The 18,055-nt window shown below is 52.2% G+C and overlaps 2 protein-coding genes across 9 annotated transcripts in view; one reads left to right on the top strand and one right to left on the bottom strand.

The window, feature by feature from the left end:
* Positions 1-494: 494 nt before the first annotated feature.
* On the top strand, positions 495-13,332 carry CDAN1 (codanin 1). 4 transcript variants are annotated; one of them, XM_065940190.1, is made up of 28 exons: positions 495-608; positions 843-1,333; positions 1,544-1,747; positions 1,940-2,109; positions 2,241-2,354; positions 2,437-2,515; positions 2,931-3,051; positions 3,235-3,344; positions 3,794-3,883; positions 4,801-4,876; positions 5,398-5,603; positions 5,901-6,021; positions 6,149-6,295; positions 6,408-6,574; positions 6,965-7,052; positions 7,299-7,388; positions 7,577-7,631; positions 7,843-7,976; positions 8,064-8,167; positions 8,443-8,601; positions 8,959-9,022; positions 9,193-9,271; positions 9,458-9,606; positions 10,752-10,859; positions 10,988-11,051; positions 11,211-11,392; positions 11,647-11,754; positions 12,526-13,332. In XM_065940190.1, the coding sequence occupies exons 1-28, from the start codon at positions 519-521 to the stop codon at positions 12,649-12,651; spliced, it is 3,696 nt and encodes a 1,231-aa protein (XP_065796262.1). In that variant the 5' UTR covers positions 495-518; the 3' UTR covers positions 12,652-13,332. The 4 variants fall into 4 exon arrangements, 2 of the variants coding, with proteins under 2 accessions (XP_065796262.1, XP_065796263.1); XR_010663885.1 differs by lacking the exons at positions 11,211-11,392; positions 11,647-11,754; positions 12,526-13,332 and having other exon boundaries at positions 9,458-9,559; positions 10,988-11,019; XR_010663886.1 differs by lacking the exons at positions 10,988-11,051; positions 11,211-11,392; positions 11,647-11,754; positions 12,526-13,332 and having other exon boundaries at positions 8,959-9,026.
* Positions 11,656-18,055, bottom strand: part of STARD9 (StAR related lipid transfer domain containing 9) — a 121,020-nt gene continuing 114,620 nt past the window's right edge. For 3 of the 5 annotated variants that reach the window (XM_065940181.1, XM_065940183.1, XM_065940184.1), the window contains 4 exons: positions 17,711-17,913; positions 17,485-17,582; positions 17,118-17,276; positions 13,468-16,642 (listed from right to left, as the gene is read on the bottom strand). In XM_065940181.1, the coding sequence (XP_065796253.1) occupies positions 16,541-16,642; positions 17,118-17,276; positions 17,485-17,582; positions 17,711-17,913 (562 nt within the window). In that variant the 3' untranslated portion in view covers positions 13,468-16,540. Of the gene's footprint in view, positions 11,773-13,467; positions 16,643-17,117; positions 17,277-17,484; positions 17,583-17,710; positions 17,914-18,055 lie in introns of those variants that run through there. The other 2 variants (XR_010663884.1, XM_065940182.1) reach the window with 2 other exon arrangements.

Raw genomic sequence — 18,055 nt, 5'->3', positions numbered from 1 at the left:
GCTTTTGAAAAGACAAGGTCAAAATGAAGTTAAGCAAACTTTATCTTAATTTCTTTAGGGTAGTGATGATTGAATCTAGAAAACTTGAAAGAAAAGAATGTGCTTATCGTAGAAGATGTAGGCATCTTCTCCGGAGAATAGTTCACCTTTACGGTCCGGCCGCTCTCCAGGACCCTTGGTCTTCCCCGCCGCGTCCCCGAGTCCCGGCAGGTCACCCTCGGGCCAGGGCAGCCGGGGCCCGGCTTCACCGACAGCAGTACGCTGCACCTGGCGGACCACCGGGCCTCTTGTCAGGAACCACGGACCCAGCCACGGCCTTGAGCCAAGGCCCAAGTCCAGCCTCAGCGCGGGGAAGCCCCGCCGTCGGCGGGGGCCCCGGTCCCGCCCCCAGTTCCGCCCCCGGCCCTGCCCCTCCGCCCCGCCGCCCAACGGTCGCCCCGCGGCGCCGGCCCCGCCCTTCCCAGGGCGCCCGTGGCGCGCCGGCGCCTGCGCAGTCGCCTCAGAGCGCCCTGACCGGGATGGCGGCCGTTTTGGAGTCGCTGCTGCGAGAGGAGCTGTCGGTCGCAGCCGCTGTGCGGTGGATCGCGCGCAGCGCCCAGAGTTCGGAGGTAACAGCGCCGACACGCCCCCAGCCTGGCCTGAAGCTGCTTCCCGCGGGAGATACCGCTCCTCCCGTCCCATTCCTCTAGAGTGCCTAGTTGTCAGCCGGGGCCGAGTGCGCTCCAACTAGGGGCCGCTGCCCCGGCCGCCTGCCACCCTCAGCGCGCCCTGCCGCCCCGGCTGCTCGCGGCCCCGGGCTGGCTGCTGACTGACTCTCTCGCCCCTCTCCACTTCTCCCTCAGGATGACCCCGGGGAGGCGGCCGCGCTGAGCTCATTTCGGCCACTGCGGAAGGAATTCGTGCCATTTCTGCTGAACTTCCTGAGGGAACAGAGCAGCCGCGTCCTCCCACAGGGCCCCCCAACCCCCGCCAAGGCCCCGGGCTCCTCGACAGCCTTGCCAGGGAGATCCGGGGGCCCGCCGCGGGGCGGCCGCGGAGCGCGCAACCAGCTCTTCCCTCCGATCGAGGCTTCGAGCGCCACCGCCGCTGACGCCCCTTCGGCCCGCCGTGGGGGCAGGAGGCGGGGCCCGGGGCCGGCCCGCGAACGAGGAGGCCGCGGCCCCGGGGGCCTGGAGGAGGGGGTCAGCGGGGAGTGCCTGCCCTGGGCCGGGGGCCGAAGGCCCAGGAGCTCTGGCAGCCCCAGCAGCCCCAGCCTCGCGCGCTCTGATCCGCCAAACCTCAGCAACCTGGAGGAGTTCCCTCCCGTGGGCTCCGTTCCCCCCGGCTCTGCAGGGTGAGAATCAGCCCTCTTCTAAAAGATGGCTCTGCTAGGGGAGTTAAAAAATTATGACTGGGTGCTCTGTAGTAGAGCGTGGTAATTACAAGAAAGTTGGGGGTGAAATATCTACGTGGTGAGGGGCATTTTGCAAGGGGTGCTAGATATGGTGGAGGGAGAGATGCTTGAAGATGGGAATTAGGAAAACCTATGGCTACTTTTCAACAGGACCAAGCCTTCCCGCAGGATCAACCCAACTCCAGTGAGCGAAGAGCGATCACTTTCCAAGCCCAAGACTTGCTTCACCTCAACCCCAATCAGCTGTGTTCCCAGTTCCCAACCCTCAGTCCTAGACACTAGCTCTTGGGGCCATGGGCTTCCTTCAGGGTGCAGAAGTCTACAAGAGGAGCGGGAGATGCTCAGGAAGGAGCGGTATGGCCTTGCTGCTCCTGGGGATGACAGCTTCCTCTGTGGGGGATTTGCAGGGCTTTTCCCTGTTTTTAATTTGTCTCCTGGGAACCCTGGGTCTGTTTCCTGGGCTGTGGACATGTCTCTAAGGAACCTGAGTGTGGCTGGGGAGGGGAAGCCCTGCTGACTGCTCATGACATTTCTCTTTCCCAGTAGCTCTAAGCAGCTGCAGCAGTCACCTACTCCTGCCTGTCCCACACTAGAATCAGGGTCTCCTTACCCCAGCCGGACAGGACACCTCACAGCTGAACCCGCTGACCCTGCCAGAGTATCTTCCCGCCAGCGTCTGGAGCTGGTTGCCCTTGTCTACTCTTCATGCATTGCAGGTGAGTGAGAACAAAGAGCCCTGGAATGAAGACACTTGTAGAACCACAGGGTAAAAGAATTGATAAGGTGTGTAGAACTGAGCCTTTGTTTTGACTGGCCTTCAATACCCTGGAATTTCCTTCTTAACCAGAGAACCTGGTACCAAACCTCTTCTTGGAGCTTTTCTTCGTCCTTCAGCTCCTTACTGCCCGGAGGATGGTGGCTGCCAAAGACAGTGACCTTGAACCAACTCCAGGAGCTGTAGGTTGGTGAACAAGCCTCTTTTTGAAAAATCCTGTCTGGAAATGAAATTGTTTTTAACCAACAGCTTGGTACTGTCCTTCTAGATTCCCTGGAAAGCCCTCTGTTCCAGAGTGTCCATGATTGTGTCTTCTTTGCAGTGCAGGTTTTGGAACATCAATTTCAGTAAGTTTCCCCAGCTGAAGCGTTTGAACGTTATTTGCATTATTCACTTGATTCTCTGGCTACTTCGGGAACATGCTTGTGCTTGACACAGAGGTCATGACCCTAGACCTTCTCCTACGTGTGACCTTCAGTTTCGTGTCAAAGCTATGAATTTAGCCCTTGAAAGAATCAAACTGCCCCCAGTGGTCTTGGTAGCTGACCTTTGGGTTTATTTACTGTTTCTGCTTTGCTCGTTAGCTGCTCCATAGGGTCTCATTTCCTTTCCCTTTGCCTTTATCATCTTTAATCCTTGGCCCTTGACTTTTTTTTATGTACCTGCTCTGTGCTCCAGGTAACACACTGGGTGGTTTGCAGATGCCAACTGCCTATTTGCAGTCTGTCCCATTCTCAGTCATGTGTGCTCTCATCCCTGTAGCATACTTTCCCACCTGGACAAAGGGACATTGAAGCTGTTGGCTGAGAATGAGCGGTTACTGTGTTTCTCACCGGCTCTGCAAGGCCGCCTCCGAGCTGCCTATGAGGGCAGTGTTGCCAAGGTAGTGACCCCATCTTAGACATCTTCTAGCCTGGACCTGGCCCTTCCCAGTCTCATAATTCAGGTGGCCCAGCTCACACCACTGTAGTGTCATGTGGCCTAAAACTCTGGACTAGAATATGGGGATGAAGTTTTCTGAGCGCGAACTCTGCTTTCAGCCCCTAATGTTACTGCCATGTTTTAGGTCTCTCTGGCGATGCCATCTTCTGCTCAAGCTGTCTCCTTTCAGCCAGAAACTGACAATCGTGCTAACTTCTCCAGTGACCGAGCCTTTCATACTTTCAAAAAACAGAGGTGATAAGAAAAGGGGACTTTGGGGGAGGGGATGAAGCAGCATTTTCTCTGGGATAGTCAGCCCATGTTGTTTTCATAGACTACTAGGGGTTTGGCACCAACAGTTCTAGTTTAGCACCACCAGGCCCTTCCTAGCAAACATCTTAAGAGCCACTTAGCCTCATTCTGTTTCATGCCCATGGATTTGCACCTCTGACAGTAGCAGCTTTCTCGCAGGTGTAATGACTTTGGTCACAGGGTTCTCAGATGAGTGCCAGATCAGCCTTAACTGCCCACAGAAGTATGTGAAGCATGTGGTGTACTGCTCCCAGGTCTGTGGGATTATCACATAGAGAACCTTGGAGAGGATAAGGAATGGAGCTGTGAATGGTCCTGTCCTCAGTTCTGAGCCTGAGAATGAGTTAGGCCAGCTGTGCTTCAGTTGATCAGACATCTTATGTGTCCGCCAGGGATGTGTTTTACGAGGTACTTCGAGAGTGGGAAGACCGCCATGAGGAGCCTGGCTGGGATTTTGAGAAGGGCCTGGGCAGCAGGATCAGGTACGTGCTCATACACTGGTCACTTTCTCTTGCTTCCAGCAGTGAGCGACTTAGTGGTGTTTGGGTGACTGATTAGAGAAAGGCTTCTCTCCCTACCCCAAACTCCTTCTAGCACAAAGCTGTTTTCTGTCTTCCTTAATCTCTTAGTTACTGCCACCTCTGCCTCTCCTCAAAAGGGATTTGTTTCTCCAATATCATCTACTCAGAAATCATTTATACTTGCTCTGTGATTGCAAACGATTGATAAAGCAGAACACTGTTATTCCAGGTTGCATGAGTTTTGGCCTGTCACAGGCTTAGACCCTTCCCAACCTCTATTTTCTCCATCGTCTAATCTGACAGTACAGATAACTTTGCGTAGCTGGATAACTGGGATACAGAAAGAATATGCTCTTGTCCGGTGATCTCCCTCCACGTTGGTCATGAAGCTCACTGGCAGTCAGTATAGACTGAAGATGAGAAGGGTGGTCTTATTTCATGTTTGGCTAAATGTAAGGTTAAGGGCTTCCCTGGTGGCTCAGATGGTAAAGAACCTGCCTGCAATGCAGGAGACCCAGATTCTGTCTCGGGGTCAGGAAGATCCCCTGGAGAAGGAAATGGCAACCCATTCCCATATTCTTGCCTGGGAAATCCCAATGGACAGAGAAGCCTGGCAGGCTACAGCTCATGGGGTCGCAAAGAATCGGACATGACTGAGTGACTGACAGTTTCAGTAAGTGTATCTCTAGCCTTGAGGGATCTTGGTGCTAAGGAAAGTATCCCTTACCTCTTCCCATATCCTTATGCCAGCCAGCTCTGGCAGAAGGCTGCTCAAGCCCCTGGTAGAGGGCTGAAAGTCTCAAGAATTGGCTTGTTCTCTCAGATCTTTCTCCCCCTCCTCCTCCCATCACACTCCATCCCTGCCTCTTATTCCTCAGAGCCATGATGGGTCAACTCTCTGCGGCCTGCAGCCACAGCCATTTTGTTCGACTTTTCCAAAAACAACTTCTCCAGGTAATTGCTCCAGCAGGAGATCTGTATCCAGTGGACAGTATGTATTATAAGTGCCAAGGAATGGCTGGCACTTTGGGATAGGCCAGGAGAACAGGCAGGTCCTTGGCTGAAGAGTGAACAAGAGTTCTGCTCTGGGTGGTGGTTGAAACTTGGGAGCCAGAGTGCTCTCACGCCCTACACCTCCTGCCTCCATGGGCCCCCTCACACACCCGGCTCTCCTGGCCCTCCTTCAGTCCCTCACTGTTTTCTTGCCCTTGCTTTGTGGTGTGGTAGAACGAGCACAGGGTTAGGTCTGGTTTCAAATCCTAGCTCTCGTGACCCTATGCAGATGTTGAATCTTAAAATTTCAGTTTCTTCACTTGTAAAAAGAATATAACGCAGACCTCAAAAAATATATCTATGGCACACAATATAGGGTGGGCATCCCATATTGTTCACTGCTTCCTCCTCATTTTCTTCAGCCCTTCTTTCCAGAAAAACTCACTGGTTTATTGATTTCTCTCCTCCTCCCCCTGCCCCAGATGTGTCAGAGTCCTGGTGGTGCTGGGGGCACTGTCTTGGGTGAGGCTCCGGATGTGTTAAATATGCTTGGAGCTGACAAGCTGGGGCGGTTGCGGCGCCTACAGGAACGGCTTGTGGCCCCTCAGAGCAGTGGGGGCCCCTGCCCACCCCCTACCTTCCCAGGCTGTCAGGGCTTCTTCAGGGACTTCATCTTGAGTGCCAGCAGGTAAAGGCCCCCTGTCTTGCCGAAGAGTGGGGGCAGAGGCCCGAAGAGGTTTGTGTTCCCAGAAGGGCAAGTTTGCTCTCCTTGGCCTGGAATGTCAGCGGGTGGGACTGGGGGATGCCCGGGCTCCTAACACACACTTCCTCCTTCCATTTCCCTTCTCACTGTCTCACCTACGAAGGTAACCTCATTGTTTCTTGACCTCCTGTGTCTGTCCTGCTGAGCCTTTCTGTCTGGAGCACCACCTCTATTATCCCTCCTGCACCTCCTCCAGTATCTTTTTCCCCCTTCCCTTCATAGCTTCCAGTTTAATCAGCATCTCATGGATAGTCTGAGTTTGAAGATCCGAGAACTCAACAGCCTTGCCCTTCCTCAGCCTGAGCCTAGTGATGAGGACGGGGAGTCAGACGTGGACTGGCAGGTTAGAAAGCAGAGGACGGGAGGCTCTGCTCTAGAGGGAAAAATGTATTTTCAAGAAGTCTGTAACAGATGTGGTTTTGTCCTAGAAGCCTAATGCTTAGGACCTTTTACTTCTTGATGCTCTGCAGGGTGAACGGAGGCAGTTTGCTATGGTGCTGCTCAGCCTAAGGCTTCTGGCCAAATTCTTGGGCTTTGTCGCTTTCCTGCCATACCGGGGACCTGAACCACCCCCGACCCGTGAGCTCCAGGACTCCATCCTGTCCCTGAGGAGCCAGGTGAATGGGGGCGCTGGTAAGGAGGGAGCTGGGAGGAGCCGCCCGGCAATGGCGTTAGAAGGCTTTCCCCAGCCCCTGGGGTCCAGCCTCTGACTGACCCTGGCCCTCCCAGGTGCCCCCAGTCCTGGATGTGCGAGCTCTGCTGCAGCAGGGGCTGCGGGCGCGCCGCGCGGTGCTCACGGTGCCCTGGCTGGTGGAGTTCCTCTCTCTGGCTGACCACATCGTCCCCATGCTGGACTACTACCGCAGCGTCTTCACTCTTCTGCTGCACCTGCATCGGTGAGTCAGCAGAGGGCAAGGCTCTAGAGAAGGGCGCAGGGAGAATGTCGCTGAGGCTGCTGCTTTTTGAAGAGGGCCAAGCAGCTTGTGCTTCCCGTGTGCTTCCATAGCTGTAGCTGACCCACAGGGGAGAGGCCAGGCCTTGATCCACAAGGAAAGACAGTGGGCAGTTATTTGCACTTTGATTGGCCCTTTTCTGTTCCTACTGTGGCCCAGCTAAAAGTGAGTACGGATCTGGGAGAGGTGATGAGACCTGGTTGCCTATACAACAGCAGTCCCTTTTAGGTCTCCTTTTGAGAATCACCTTCCCAGTGATAGCTTTTTTTTTTTTAACTCCATTCCATTTCTTTCATTGCATAGATTCCACTCACACCCTCATTCACCTTTTAGGAGCTTGATCTTGTCAAAGGAAAGTGAAGGGGAGATGTGTTTCCTGAACAAGCTGTTGCTGCTTGCTGTCCTAGGCTGGCTTTTCCAGGTTGGTGAAATGAGGGTCCAGGTTGGGGAAAGGGGACGTGACTCCTGTGGCTGGAGATGGAGAAAGGGAAAGTGTAGGACTCTGACAAAGAGCGGGGCCAGAAGCTAAAGGCTCAGAGGAGGAAGGATGGGGGTTGCCATAGAGGAAGGTGGCTTTGAACCTGGTTGTCTAAACCCTGGGACCACGAGGTCGGAGGTGTGATGAATCCCTAAAGTGCTGGCTGGCACTGCCCTAATCTCTTGCCAGATTCCCACAGTCCCTGAGGACCTATTCTTTCTGGAAGAGGGTCAGTTGGATGTATTTGAGGTGGACACAGTAGCTTCAGACCATGGCTTGGTAAGTGTTGGGGTCCAGCCAGAGCCATGGGGACCACAAGAGTAAAGGAGGTAGCCTGCCTAACGGCAGGCCCAGAGAAACAAACCAGAATAGAGGCTGAAGTCTCACTTAATTCTCTAACCTGACCGCCCCGTTTCTGGGAGGAAGGGAAGCTTGCCTTCCTCAAACTGACCTGTTCTCTCCCCCAGGACAGCATGCCTGTGGTGGACCAGCACCTGCTCTACACTTGCTGCCCCTACATTGGTGAGGATACTCTTCCCCGAGGGTCCTCGGTCCTCGGCCTGCCCCTTCATGAGTACCCAAAAGGCACCCCAGGGGCCCAGCACCCTCGTGCTTTGTCCTGTGCTTAGGCACTCCCTGGTACCTCATTCTGTCTATTCCACAAATGCTTAATCTGGATGCTTGGGAGGGTGGGACAGTTCTGGAACTAAGCACTTGGGCTTCTCTGATGCAGGAGAGCTCCGCAAACTGCTCGCTTCATGGGTGTCGGGCAGCAGTGGACGGAGTGGGGGCTTCGTCAGGAAAATCACCCCTACCACCACCACGGGCCTGGGGGCCCAGCCTCCCCAGACCACACAGGGGCTGCAGGTAAGGGGCAGGGTGAAAGCAGGGGCCACCCCATGGGTCAGGGAAAGAAAGGGAGCCCTTCCCTGTACCGCTCCCTCCTCCCCACAGGCACAGCTGGCTCAAGCCTTTTTCCACAACCAGCCGCCCTCCCTGCGCAGGACCGTGGAGTTTGTGGCAGAGAGAATTGGCTCTAACTGTGTCAAGCATATCAAGTGAGTCTGAGTTGAGGGGGTTGGGAATGAAGGTGGTGCAGGTCCCAGGCTCACTTCCTTATCATTTTCCCCCTTTTAACACCTTGTTACCAAACTGAGGAGTCAGCTGAGGGGTGGGGACAGTAGGTAATAGAGCACAAGGGCCCAGTGGGATGGGGGAGACTGAAATGGCTAACATTCTTTCAAGTTAGTTCTGACCTGGTTTGCTTGAATTTGCAGCCCCTTTCCAATTCAGCCTTTCCAACCACCTCAAAATCTTGCTGTTCCTGCTGCAGGGCCACGCTGGTGGCAGAGCTGGTGCGCCAGGCAGAGTCGCTTCTTCAAGAGCAGTTGGTGACGCAGGGACAGGAAGGGGGCGATCCAGCCCAGCTGTTGGAGATCTTGTGTTCCCAGTTGTGCCCTCACGGGGCCGAGGCGTTGACCCAGGGGCGGGAGTAAGAGACCAGCCTGTTTGGATCTTCTTATCTCCACTCTTCTCTTAGCCTTTATTTTCCTGTCCTTTTTTTCTTATATTCATCGTTTATTCCATATCCTCTTCCCACCCTGCTTTTGTCATTCTATTTTTGCCTGCTCTGTAGGCTCTTATCTTGGTTTTCAGAGGTTTAAGGACCCAAGTTTAGAGTCGAATTGAAAGGGCATGTGGTTGGGTGTCCAATCTCCTGGCATCTGGGCTGGGCCCAGAGGACTGAGCATGCCCTCCCCTGTGGCAGAGCTCTCCCAGCTCAGGGGATTGGTGCACTCAGGGACCCAGCTGATGTCTCCAGACATCACTGACCTCTGTCCCCTTTCAGGTTCTGCCAAAAGAAGAGCCCAGGTGCTGTGAGGGCACTGCTTCCTGAGGAGACCCCAGCAGCCGTACGTACGAAGTGGTCCTGGGGTTAGTGGCTGGGGGTGGTAGGAGAGGAGTGCTGTGGGGTTGTATGTGTGTGAACATGCACATGAGGTGGTAGGCGGGTCAGTCCTGGACTTGGGCATTCGTCACTGTCCTAACTTGCCCCTGACTCAAAACTACTTCTGTGTCACAGGTTCTGAGCAGTGCAGAGAACATTGCTGTGGGCCTTGCAACAGAGAAAGCCTGTGCATGGTTGTCAGCCAACATCACAGGTAAGGTCCAGGGAAGGGGAGTGACTGACCAAGTTTTTCAAAAGTAGACTGGCAGGAAGTTGGAGGCCACTCTGGGGGAGACAGGACTCCGGGCCAGTTGGCAACAGGGAAGGGCAGGGGTTGGCGTGGTGAGCCTATGCAGGGCTGTTTTGGTGACCCCTTCTCTGTCCTCCCTCTTACTTGCAGCACTGATCAGAAGGGAGGTGAAAGCGGCCGTGAGTCGCACGCTTCGAGCCCAGGGTCCTGAGCCAGCTGCCCGGGGGGAGTGGAGGGGCTGCTCCCGTGCCTGTGAGCACCATGCTCCCCTCCCCTCCCACCTCATCTCCGAGATAAAAGTACACAGCTCCCTACTCCCTTCGGCTCCCCTCCTCCTGCTCCCTGCTCTCTTCCTGGTCGCCCTTCTTTCTTCCTCAGCTCCAGTATTTGTGTAGCAGCTTTCTATGTTGTCCAGCTAGTTTCCATTTTGTTACTGAATGGAGTTAGGTAGGGCCAAACTGAATTGAATGGTTTTAGTAATTGCTCTTCTCTGACTTTTGTACTTGAATCACCCAAAAGGGTGAAAGGGAAAAGGGTAAATGTGAAAATTGTTGACTGAGTACATGGTACATAGATGATATCGGGAGTGGAGTAGGGAATGGCGATCTAGTGCAGTAGGGAAGTTCTAAGGAACAGTCATCCCAGTATTGGGACAGTATTGCAGAAACACTCTCCTATGTGGGAGATGATGCTTGTTTGGTAACAGGCAGTAAGAATAATTTATCAGTGCTCTTAATTTGATAAAAAGGATTTATATGGTCTAGAACAGGAATCTGAACAACTCGCGGGCCAAATCCAACCTGCTGCTTGTTTTTGTAATAAAATTTTATTGGAACACAGCCACGTTCAGTCATTTACAAATTGTCTGGGGCTGTTTTCATGCTCAGGAGCAGAGTTGGAGTGGTTGGGGCAGGGACCTAAACTAGTAACTGGCCCAGATCTGCGGTAGTAGTAGTGTAATAAAGATTTAAACTAGGGACAAAAAAGGACTGACTCAAGTTCGAGAGTATGTAAGATGGAGAAGGAAACTTTCAGCAGCCATTAGCTACTGGTTTTCAGTACACAGATGATTTCTGTCCTGAGGCCTCGACTCTCCTGAGAAAATGAACGGAGAATCATGAGGGACAGAAAATACCACATGTATGTGATAGGACATAAATGCTTTCAGAACTGCCTGGTACGACATCTTGAGCTCTCTGGCAGCACACTGTCCCTTGGCTTACTAATCCATCTGTTCCCCTTCTTGTCCACTTGGTCGCTTCTCCCAGCTGTGCTGTCCTGCCTTGCCCTGCCCAAGTCCCAAGGGCACCTTGGCCCATTACTTCACCTTTCCTTTCTGCCTGTCTCCACTGGCTGATCCCCACCCCAAGCCACATTCTCTTTGGCCTCCTTGGCCCTGGCCTGGCTTGAAGCCTTACTCTGCGGCCACCCTTCCTCTCTCTAGGATGTGCTCTCCCTGGCTGTGGGGCCCCGGGACCCTGAGGAGGGAGTTGCCCCCGAGTATCTGGAGCAGCTGCTGGGCCAACTGGGCCAGATGCTGCGGTGCCGCCAGGTGAGACATGGCATGATGTTCTTCTTTTCTATCCTTGTCCAGTGCCTGGTAATCAGAGCTGCACTGGCCCAGGACTGCTGCTTGAATTATGGTGCTAATGTCCGGGGTCTCCTGTTTTTCCCCCACAGTTCCTGTGCCCACCGGCTGAGCAGCATCTGGCAAAGTGCTCTGTGGAGTTAGCATCCCTCCTTGGTATGGCTCCTTTTTATCACATCCCTCTGTTGCCAGATCCCCCAGTTCTCTGGGTTGGGTACAAGCAAGATTAGAAAACAGTTTTCTGCTCTTCTTCCTCCCAGGGACACATGACCTTGCCTCCACTTCTTAAAGCGTGGCTTTTCTCTCTCCCCACAGTTGCAGATCAAATTCCCATCCTGGGGCCTCCAGCACAGCACCAGCTGGAGAGGGGGCAGGCTCGGAGGCTCTTGCTCATGCTGCTATCCCTGTGGAAGGATGACTTCCAGGTGCCAGTTCCACTGCAGCTGCTGCTGAGGCCACGAAATGTGGGGCTTCTGGCAGACGCTCGGCCGAGGGAGGTGAGCCAGAGAAGGTGGATGGGGCTGGCGGGCAGGCTCCTTAGAAGCCTCTGCAGTCATCTTTTACACCCACTGCCCCAAATGTCATTAGCTGGTTTAGTCCCCTTTTCTGGGGCTGTACTTATTTTCTCCTGTACACTCAGAGAGACTCCTCAGTCTCATCTCCCCTTCTCCCTCAGCAGCTCTGTCCTCTGTATCAGGGTCGCTGTGTGGTCCTCTTAGCCCCCTGACCTCTTTCTCCATGTGTATTGCAGTGGGACCTGCTGCTCTTCTTGCTCCGGGAGCTGGTAGAGAAAGGTCTGATGAGACGGATGGAGATAGAGGCTTGCCTAGGCAGCCTCCATGAGACCCAGTGGCCAGGGGTAAGGAGTCTTCATATTCTATTTGGAGAGAGAATAGGTGTCATGTCCCTTTTATCCTGAAAGGGGGGCAGGTGATAGGGCCTGGCATCCTGAGGATCTTCCAAAGCTCAGCGAATATTGTCAGATGTCTTGAGGACCACCCTGAAATTAAATGACTGCTCTGGGTCACCTCCTTCTCATTTAAGTAGCTGTTATATGAAGGACTGTGTCCATGGAGAAAGGGAAGGTGGCATAGTGAGAAAGCATGGCATACCTCTGGCAAAATCCTCTGATGGTGGGGTTATTTCTGGCCACACTGCTTGTCTTGCAGGGTCAGGGATTGAACCCAGGCCCTGGCAGTGAAACTGCGGAGTCCTAACCACTGGATTGCTAGGGAATTCCCAACTGTGGGTGTTTATAATCAGGATAACCTGGACTTTTAAGCTTAGTCAGTCCTTAATGTGTTTTAGGGCAAAGTAGTTTCTTCATCCATAAGATGGGAATAACTTAGACCTTATGGGGTTTTTCAAGATGAAATAATGTGCATATGAAGTACTGATTAGTGGTTCTGAGCCTCCCAATAGAGGCTCACCCTGTTGGACTTGAGCGTCCTAGAGTACGAACAGGTCAAGTCCATTTCCATGTAGAAGGCCGTTGGGAAAAAATAAAATACCTATGTTGTTTACTCACTGCTTAGCTAGGGCTTCATATTTGGGACTGATTTTTAGTAAAAAGGGTGGACAATTTAGAATTATGTGTCTGCTTTTTCAGTCACCTTTCTGCTTATTCCAGGATTTCTCTGAAGAATTAGCAACACTGTTCAACCTGTTTTTAGCTGAGCCCCATGTGCCAGAACCCCAGCTAAGAGCTTGTGAACTGGTACAGCCAAACCGGGGGACTGTGCTGGCCCAGAGCTAGGGCTGGAAAGGGTCCCTACTTTAGGCATCTCACCGGAGCGCTGGAACCCAGCCTGACTGTGCCTCAGGAGGAGGCCCCAGAGCCACCCCAAGTGCCCACTGTGACCCGTGCTGCTGTGAAGTAGCTCTGTCTGTCATCAGGCTTCCTGCTCACATATGAAGGAAGTGTGTGGCTGCCTGGCATCCCACGGACGGCAGGCTCACCATCCCAAGTCCAAGAGGAAGAAGGAGGGGTCACTGGATTCAGGATTATGGTGGAAAAACCTAGAGACTCCAGTCCCGGAGAAGAAGAGTTGGCTTTACTACTTGGATACTAAGTGAAATGACCTGTGGGGACTTGTTGACACAAGATTCGAGCCCCACTTGCTGCTACCCCAGTATCTCTTAAAGCTTTGTGGTTTGGAAAATCATGACAAAGGCAACTGACTTCTACTTAACTTGTGAGTAAAGTTAAACATGAATTTTGGGAGTCTACATTTTCTTACCACCAGGAGCTGGACTGCCATCTCCTTAAAAATGTACAACAGATGTGGGGCTCGCCTGACAGAAACCTGCCTTTTACCTTGCACCCTGCCTGCCTTCAGTCCCGTGCAGGTAGTAACTTTTGACTCTAGCTCCATCCAGGGGCCAAGCACGGGCAGAACACTAGAGCTTTTTTTAAAATAAACTGTTTTCTTTACAAGGGCTCTTGTCTAGTTTTTTTCACCTTTTTTCGTCCCTACAGAAGGCTGCAAAGTCTCAGGTGGGCTTGGAGGTGGGTATTGACAGATAGAGCTGTCCTAGTGGCTTGGCCACTCAGCAGAGACTAAATGTTCCCATATGTGAGACCTGCAAGTCAGAAAGCCTGGGGCCCTTATTAGCTCACTGCCAACAGTACTGACTTCTGTGCAGCTCCCTTTAAAGGTTTAGGATGTGTGAAATCTCTACTCACCAGCCCTTGGGATGCTTGTTTTTGGGGAGGGGTGGGGGCAGGAGTTGGGGATGTTTGAGCTGACTCAGAACGGAAGCATTCTACATGTCTATAAATGGGGCACTGATTCTAAGAAAGCACTACTCTGATAATGTGCATTAAATTCATTCCTGTAAGATTCATGGTTTTTCTACTTTGGCAGTGTGTACAGAGATTCAGTCTCTGCCAGGGAAAGACGGGTACTCAGTGAACCCTCTTGAAGTGACACAAAATCTGTCTGTGCATGTGTGTGTATTTGTTAGAGGAAAAGTTCTCAGCTGTCAAAGAGGTCTCCAATCCAAGGAAGGGTAGGTAAGAGGCTCGGCCTAAAGAGGTCTGCTGTGTGCCATTATACTTGGTCCTGTCAGCACAGAAGGGTGGAAATGGGAACGTCTCCCATACCTCTCCAGTCACACTTCTGCCTAGTCAGGCTGTGACCTGCCCTTCTCCTCAGCTCATCTGAGTCAATAAGTTTTTGCATCTGAACCTTTTTTCTTCATCTGTGCTTTGAATCTAACATACATTTCCTACAGGAAATTCTGAAAGTTCTGAATACTTGGGAACCAAAAAAGTTTTAAGAAATGTCTTGTCTTTCTGCACCCATCAGGTACGGCTCACCGAAAGCACTGCTCCAGGAAGCTGAGTCCCAAGGTAAGCAGCTACTTCAGACACTCAGCTCCATGTGAGGTGAGATAGACAAAGCAAGCAGGGAGGAAAGCCTGGAGCCCTGGAAGATGCTGAGTTAAAGGCTACTCAGATACATAGCAACAGGCCCAATTCAGGCAATAATGCTGGTCTGTGTGAACCCTAAAGGCTTACTTTATGCAGGCAATAAGAAGGAATTAGAGACAGGCAGCTAATGAACTAGTGAACTCATTAGTTTTTAGATTCTTTTCCATATGCCTGCTTTCTACTAGTTATCTAAAACAGTGGTTTTCAAAGTGTGGTCTCCAGACCAACAGCCTCACAATCACGTGGGACTTCCTAGAAATACAAATATGTGGGCCTCTCCAGGCCTCTAAATCAGAAACTTGAGTGGGGGCCAGCCTGGGATGCCACAAGTCCTTTCTGTGATTCTAATGCACAATAAAGTCCTGAGAACCAAATACCTTGACACCAGCGTCAGCTAATGTTCTTTGATTTGCTGACTCACATGCCTGGCTTGTGGCTTCTCTAGTTCAGGGGATATGGTCTCCTTGGGGCTGCCCACATGTTCAGATCCCCATTGCTGGCTCTGCCTCAGAAGCCCCAGAGGTACATACCTGCAAAGAGCTTCCTTCCAGGGCTCTGTGATTACCACTGGGTGTGCCAATGACTCTTCTGGAATCATCCCTCTTGTTCATACTTGGGCTACAGCTGGCAGTAGCTGGGCAACTAATCTGGTTGCTCTTTATATGCAAAGCAGTGCTGAGCTCATAGGAATCAGTATATATGTGTAAACTGTATAGCTTGAAACTGGGCCATGAACAGTTACTGCCATCATAATCCAGGCTGAATACTGAGCTCAAATGACATGTTTAGGCTATCCCAGGGCAGTCTTCACTGAATAAATGTACACACTGGACTTTTAATTTGCAAGTGTTCTGAACTTTTCAATCAGTGTCTTAATCATATGAGTACATAAATAGGGTGTTAAATATATCAAGTGTTACCAAAATATTAACCAGAAAAATAAGTTTAAAAGCAATTAAAAAAAAAACCTTCAATGATATATAAATAACTTAATCTGAGGTAAGAGGGGGAAAAAAATCCTGCAAATACTTTCAGAAAAATAAATCTCTGCTGGACTATGCAGAAATTTACCTTTTTACCACATCATCTCAACCCCCTTTTGGTCATCCTCTTCTACCAAAGATTCTGGGCACCAGAACTGAAGCCAAGAATCTCTCCCACCCCTAGCACTTTCAAGTAACCATACAGAATAAAAGCTCAAGTTCAGTCAGAAAACTGAACCCAGTCTCCATCCAACCCTAGAACAGAAGGGGCTACAGCAGTGCGTAGAATGCTCAAGAGCCTGAAGGCTGGAAACAAGCCTTCGAGTGAGGTAAGGAATGGAACTGAGCTTCCTCCCAACAAATAACTTACCTCCCTCTAGGAAGTCCATTATCATCCCTCCTGTCTTCAAAAGACAGTTTTTCATCTCTGAAATGAGAGATGCCCAAGCCCCATCCCCAGTCTTCCTCAAGGATCTGGGGCCCCACCCTTACCCCAAATCTATCCAAACAGCCTCTACAGTGGTTTTCTCATTCTACTGAGCTCTGGAGCGATGGCTCCATAACACAGCACCGGTCAGTACTCCTAACTGGGGCCAAGACCCAAACGAACGTCCTCTCCTGCGAGGGAAAGGAGGTGGGTGGGGGCAAGGCAAAAATTAATAATAAAGCAATTTGTAAAGATTCAAGGAGGAGAAACAATTCTACATCATTTTTCTGGTTTGTGTAGATGTTTTTTAAACCATTTTCTGTTTTGGTATTTCCTAACACTCCATCCCACAGTGGAGCTGAATGCTGGAGGCAGATTCTGAGTGCTGGCCGATGGCAGCTTGCTTCTCTACCAGCCCAAGGGCTGCACCAAACTAAGCACCATGTCAGAGCACTGCCATTTCCCAGCTCTACTGGCTGTACCCAGTCCTGATCCTCGAGTGGCCTATATGCCATAGGGTCCCAGAGACAGGAAAAAAAGGTGAGAAATCCAAAAAGGTGAGTTGAGCTTCATTCACTCTGGACAGCCAGAGCCAGAAGCTCAAGCTCCCTTGCTCTGCAGAGGTGCCAGCTGTGGCCAAGTGCTGACCAGGTTTCATTGGAACTTCGGGGCGGAATGCCGTCTGTTCAGTCAGCCACAGCAGGTAGCCTTGGCTCTTCTTGCATCAGGATACAGAGAGTAACAAGAACTGCTCCAGCATCTCTGGGGCATCCTGGAGTGCCATCTTGACTGTGAGATGCTAACTACCAAGGAAGGAAGCCAGTTTGGCTATAACCAGTGGCTGCTGTTTGATGAAGGAGCTTAGAAGTTGAGGGGGGAATCCTGGAGCACCAAGTTCTACCTGAAATAAACCAGAGAGGGAAGAGTTAAAGGTGCGCACTGGGGCATACTTCAGCCTAAGTAGCTGCGGTGATGGGACAAACTCTGAACTGAACTCTGCACAGTCCTGTGCACTGCTGCTCAGATCTAGACAAAAGCTTCACTTCCCAATGTCAAGTCAGGGGACTAAGGCTGCTGCTCTGCCTCACAGTGACTCATCTAGTCACTCGTCCTCAGGAGTGAGGACCCTGGCAACAGCCAGAGGATGAAGGCCACCAGGCTCTGAAAAGAGCAGCTTTCAAGAAGGTTGATCAGCTCTGCCTCATTCCTTCCTCTCTGATTTGCCACTGACTTGTGACCCAAGAAACCCTTAAACCTCCAGCTTCAGGCCACAGGTCCTGGGTCCTAAAGGATGTTGAACAGCTTTACAGTAAGCTCCCATGAGGCTGGGGTCAAATCAAGGCATGCTGTGAGACCAGCTGCAGGAGGTGGATCACCTGGGCCAGGTAGATGACTCTGGTGATCTCCTTCCCTTCCACGGTGAGGGGCTGCAGGATCCAGGCACTGGGCAGGATCTCCCCTCGGACCATCTCCCTGCTGGGTCTCGGCATGGATGCATCATACACAGACTGGGCTGCCATGATAGACAGTTGCCCCTGGAAACAGCAGTGTGAGTTCAGCCTATGTAATGCGGCTCCACCAGGGACAGGCTCCAGTGCAGGCAGTACCATGGAAAGACCAGCCTTCGAGGCCCTCCCCGCCACACATCATGTCCAGTTTGCCCTCTTCCCCCGCCAGAGGACCGGCTGCCCACAGAGATTGCTTTTCACAACACGCCAGCCCAAGTTCCTCCCACATCTTTACCACCAGCAAGGCAGGCACCTCTCTGGCTTCCACGCAGACACAACAGAAATCCCGTGGCTGCTTCAGTGCACACACGGTGGTGTTGCACACCAGATACACTGTAGGGGCAGGGATGCACAAAGTCAGAAGGCGCCCAGCGACACATCATTCTACAGCCTGACACCCCGCTAGACCAAGCCTGAGTACCCAGCCTCCCAAGAGCGCTGGCTCTGTTCCCTGGGCTCACCCAAGTTGATGCTGTTGGTCACCCGCTGGTGCAGCCTCGCTGTCTGGATGGGCTTATGGTACAGGGGCCACAAGGTGGGGTCACTCACAGCTGCCCACACATGAGACAGTGGCTGGGACACCACGCCAGCCCCCAGGAAGCCATGCCGGGTAGAAGAGAACATCTTGTAGTACAACTGCACCTCCTGCTCCTCACCCTGATGGCTGGGGGGGACACCAAGGGTGGAGAAGAAGAGGAGGGGGTGAAAACTGGGTTCTAGGGTCACAGAAGAGCTCAGGTGAGGGACTCAAGGAAGCCAGGGTGGAGAAGGCAGAGGAGGAGACAAGGCCAGCAGAGCTGCAACAA

The sequence above is a fragment of the Muntiacus reevesi genome, chromosome 7 (genome assembly GCF_963930625.1).
Source record: "Muntiacus reevesi chromosome 7, mMunRee1.1, whole genome shotgun sequence".
Lineage (NCBI taxonomy): Eukaryota > Metazoa > Chordata > Mammalia > Artiodactyla > Cervidae > Muntiacus > Muntiacus reevesi.
This window is presented reverse-complemented; position numbering and strand designations above follow the sequence as displayed.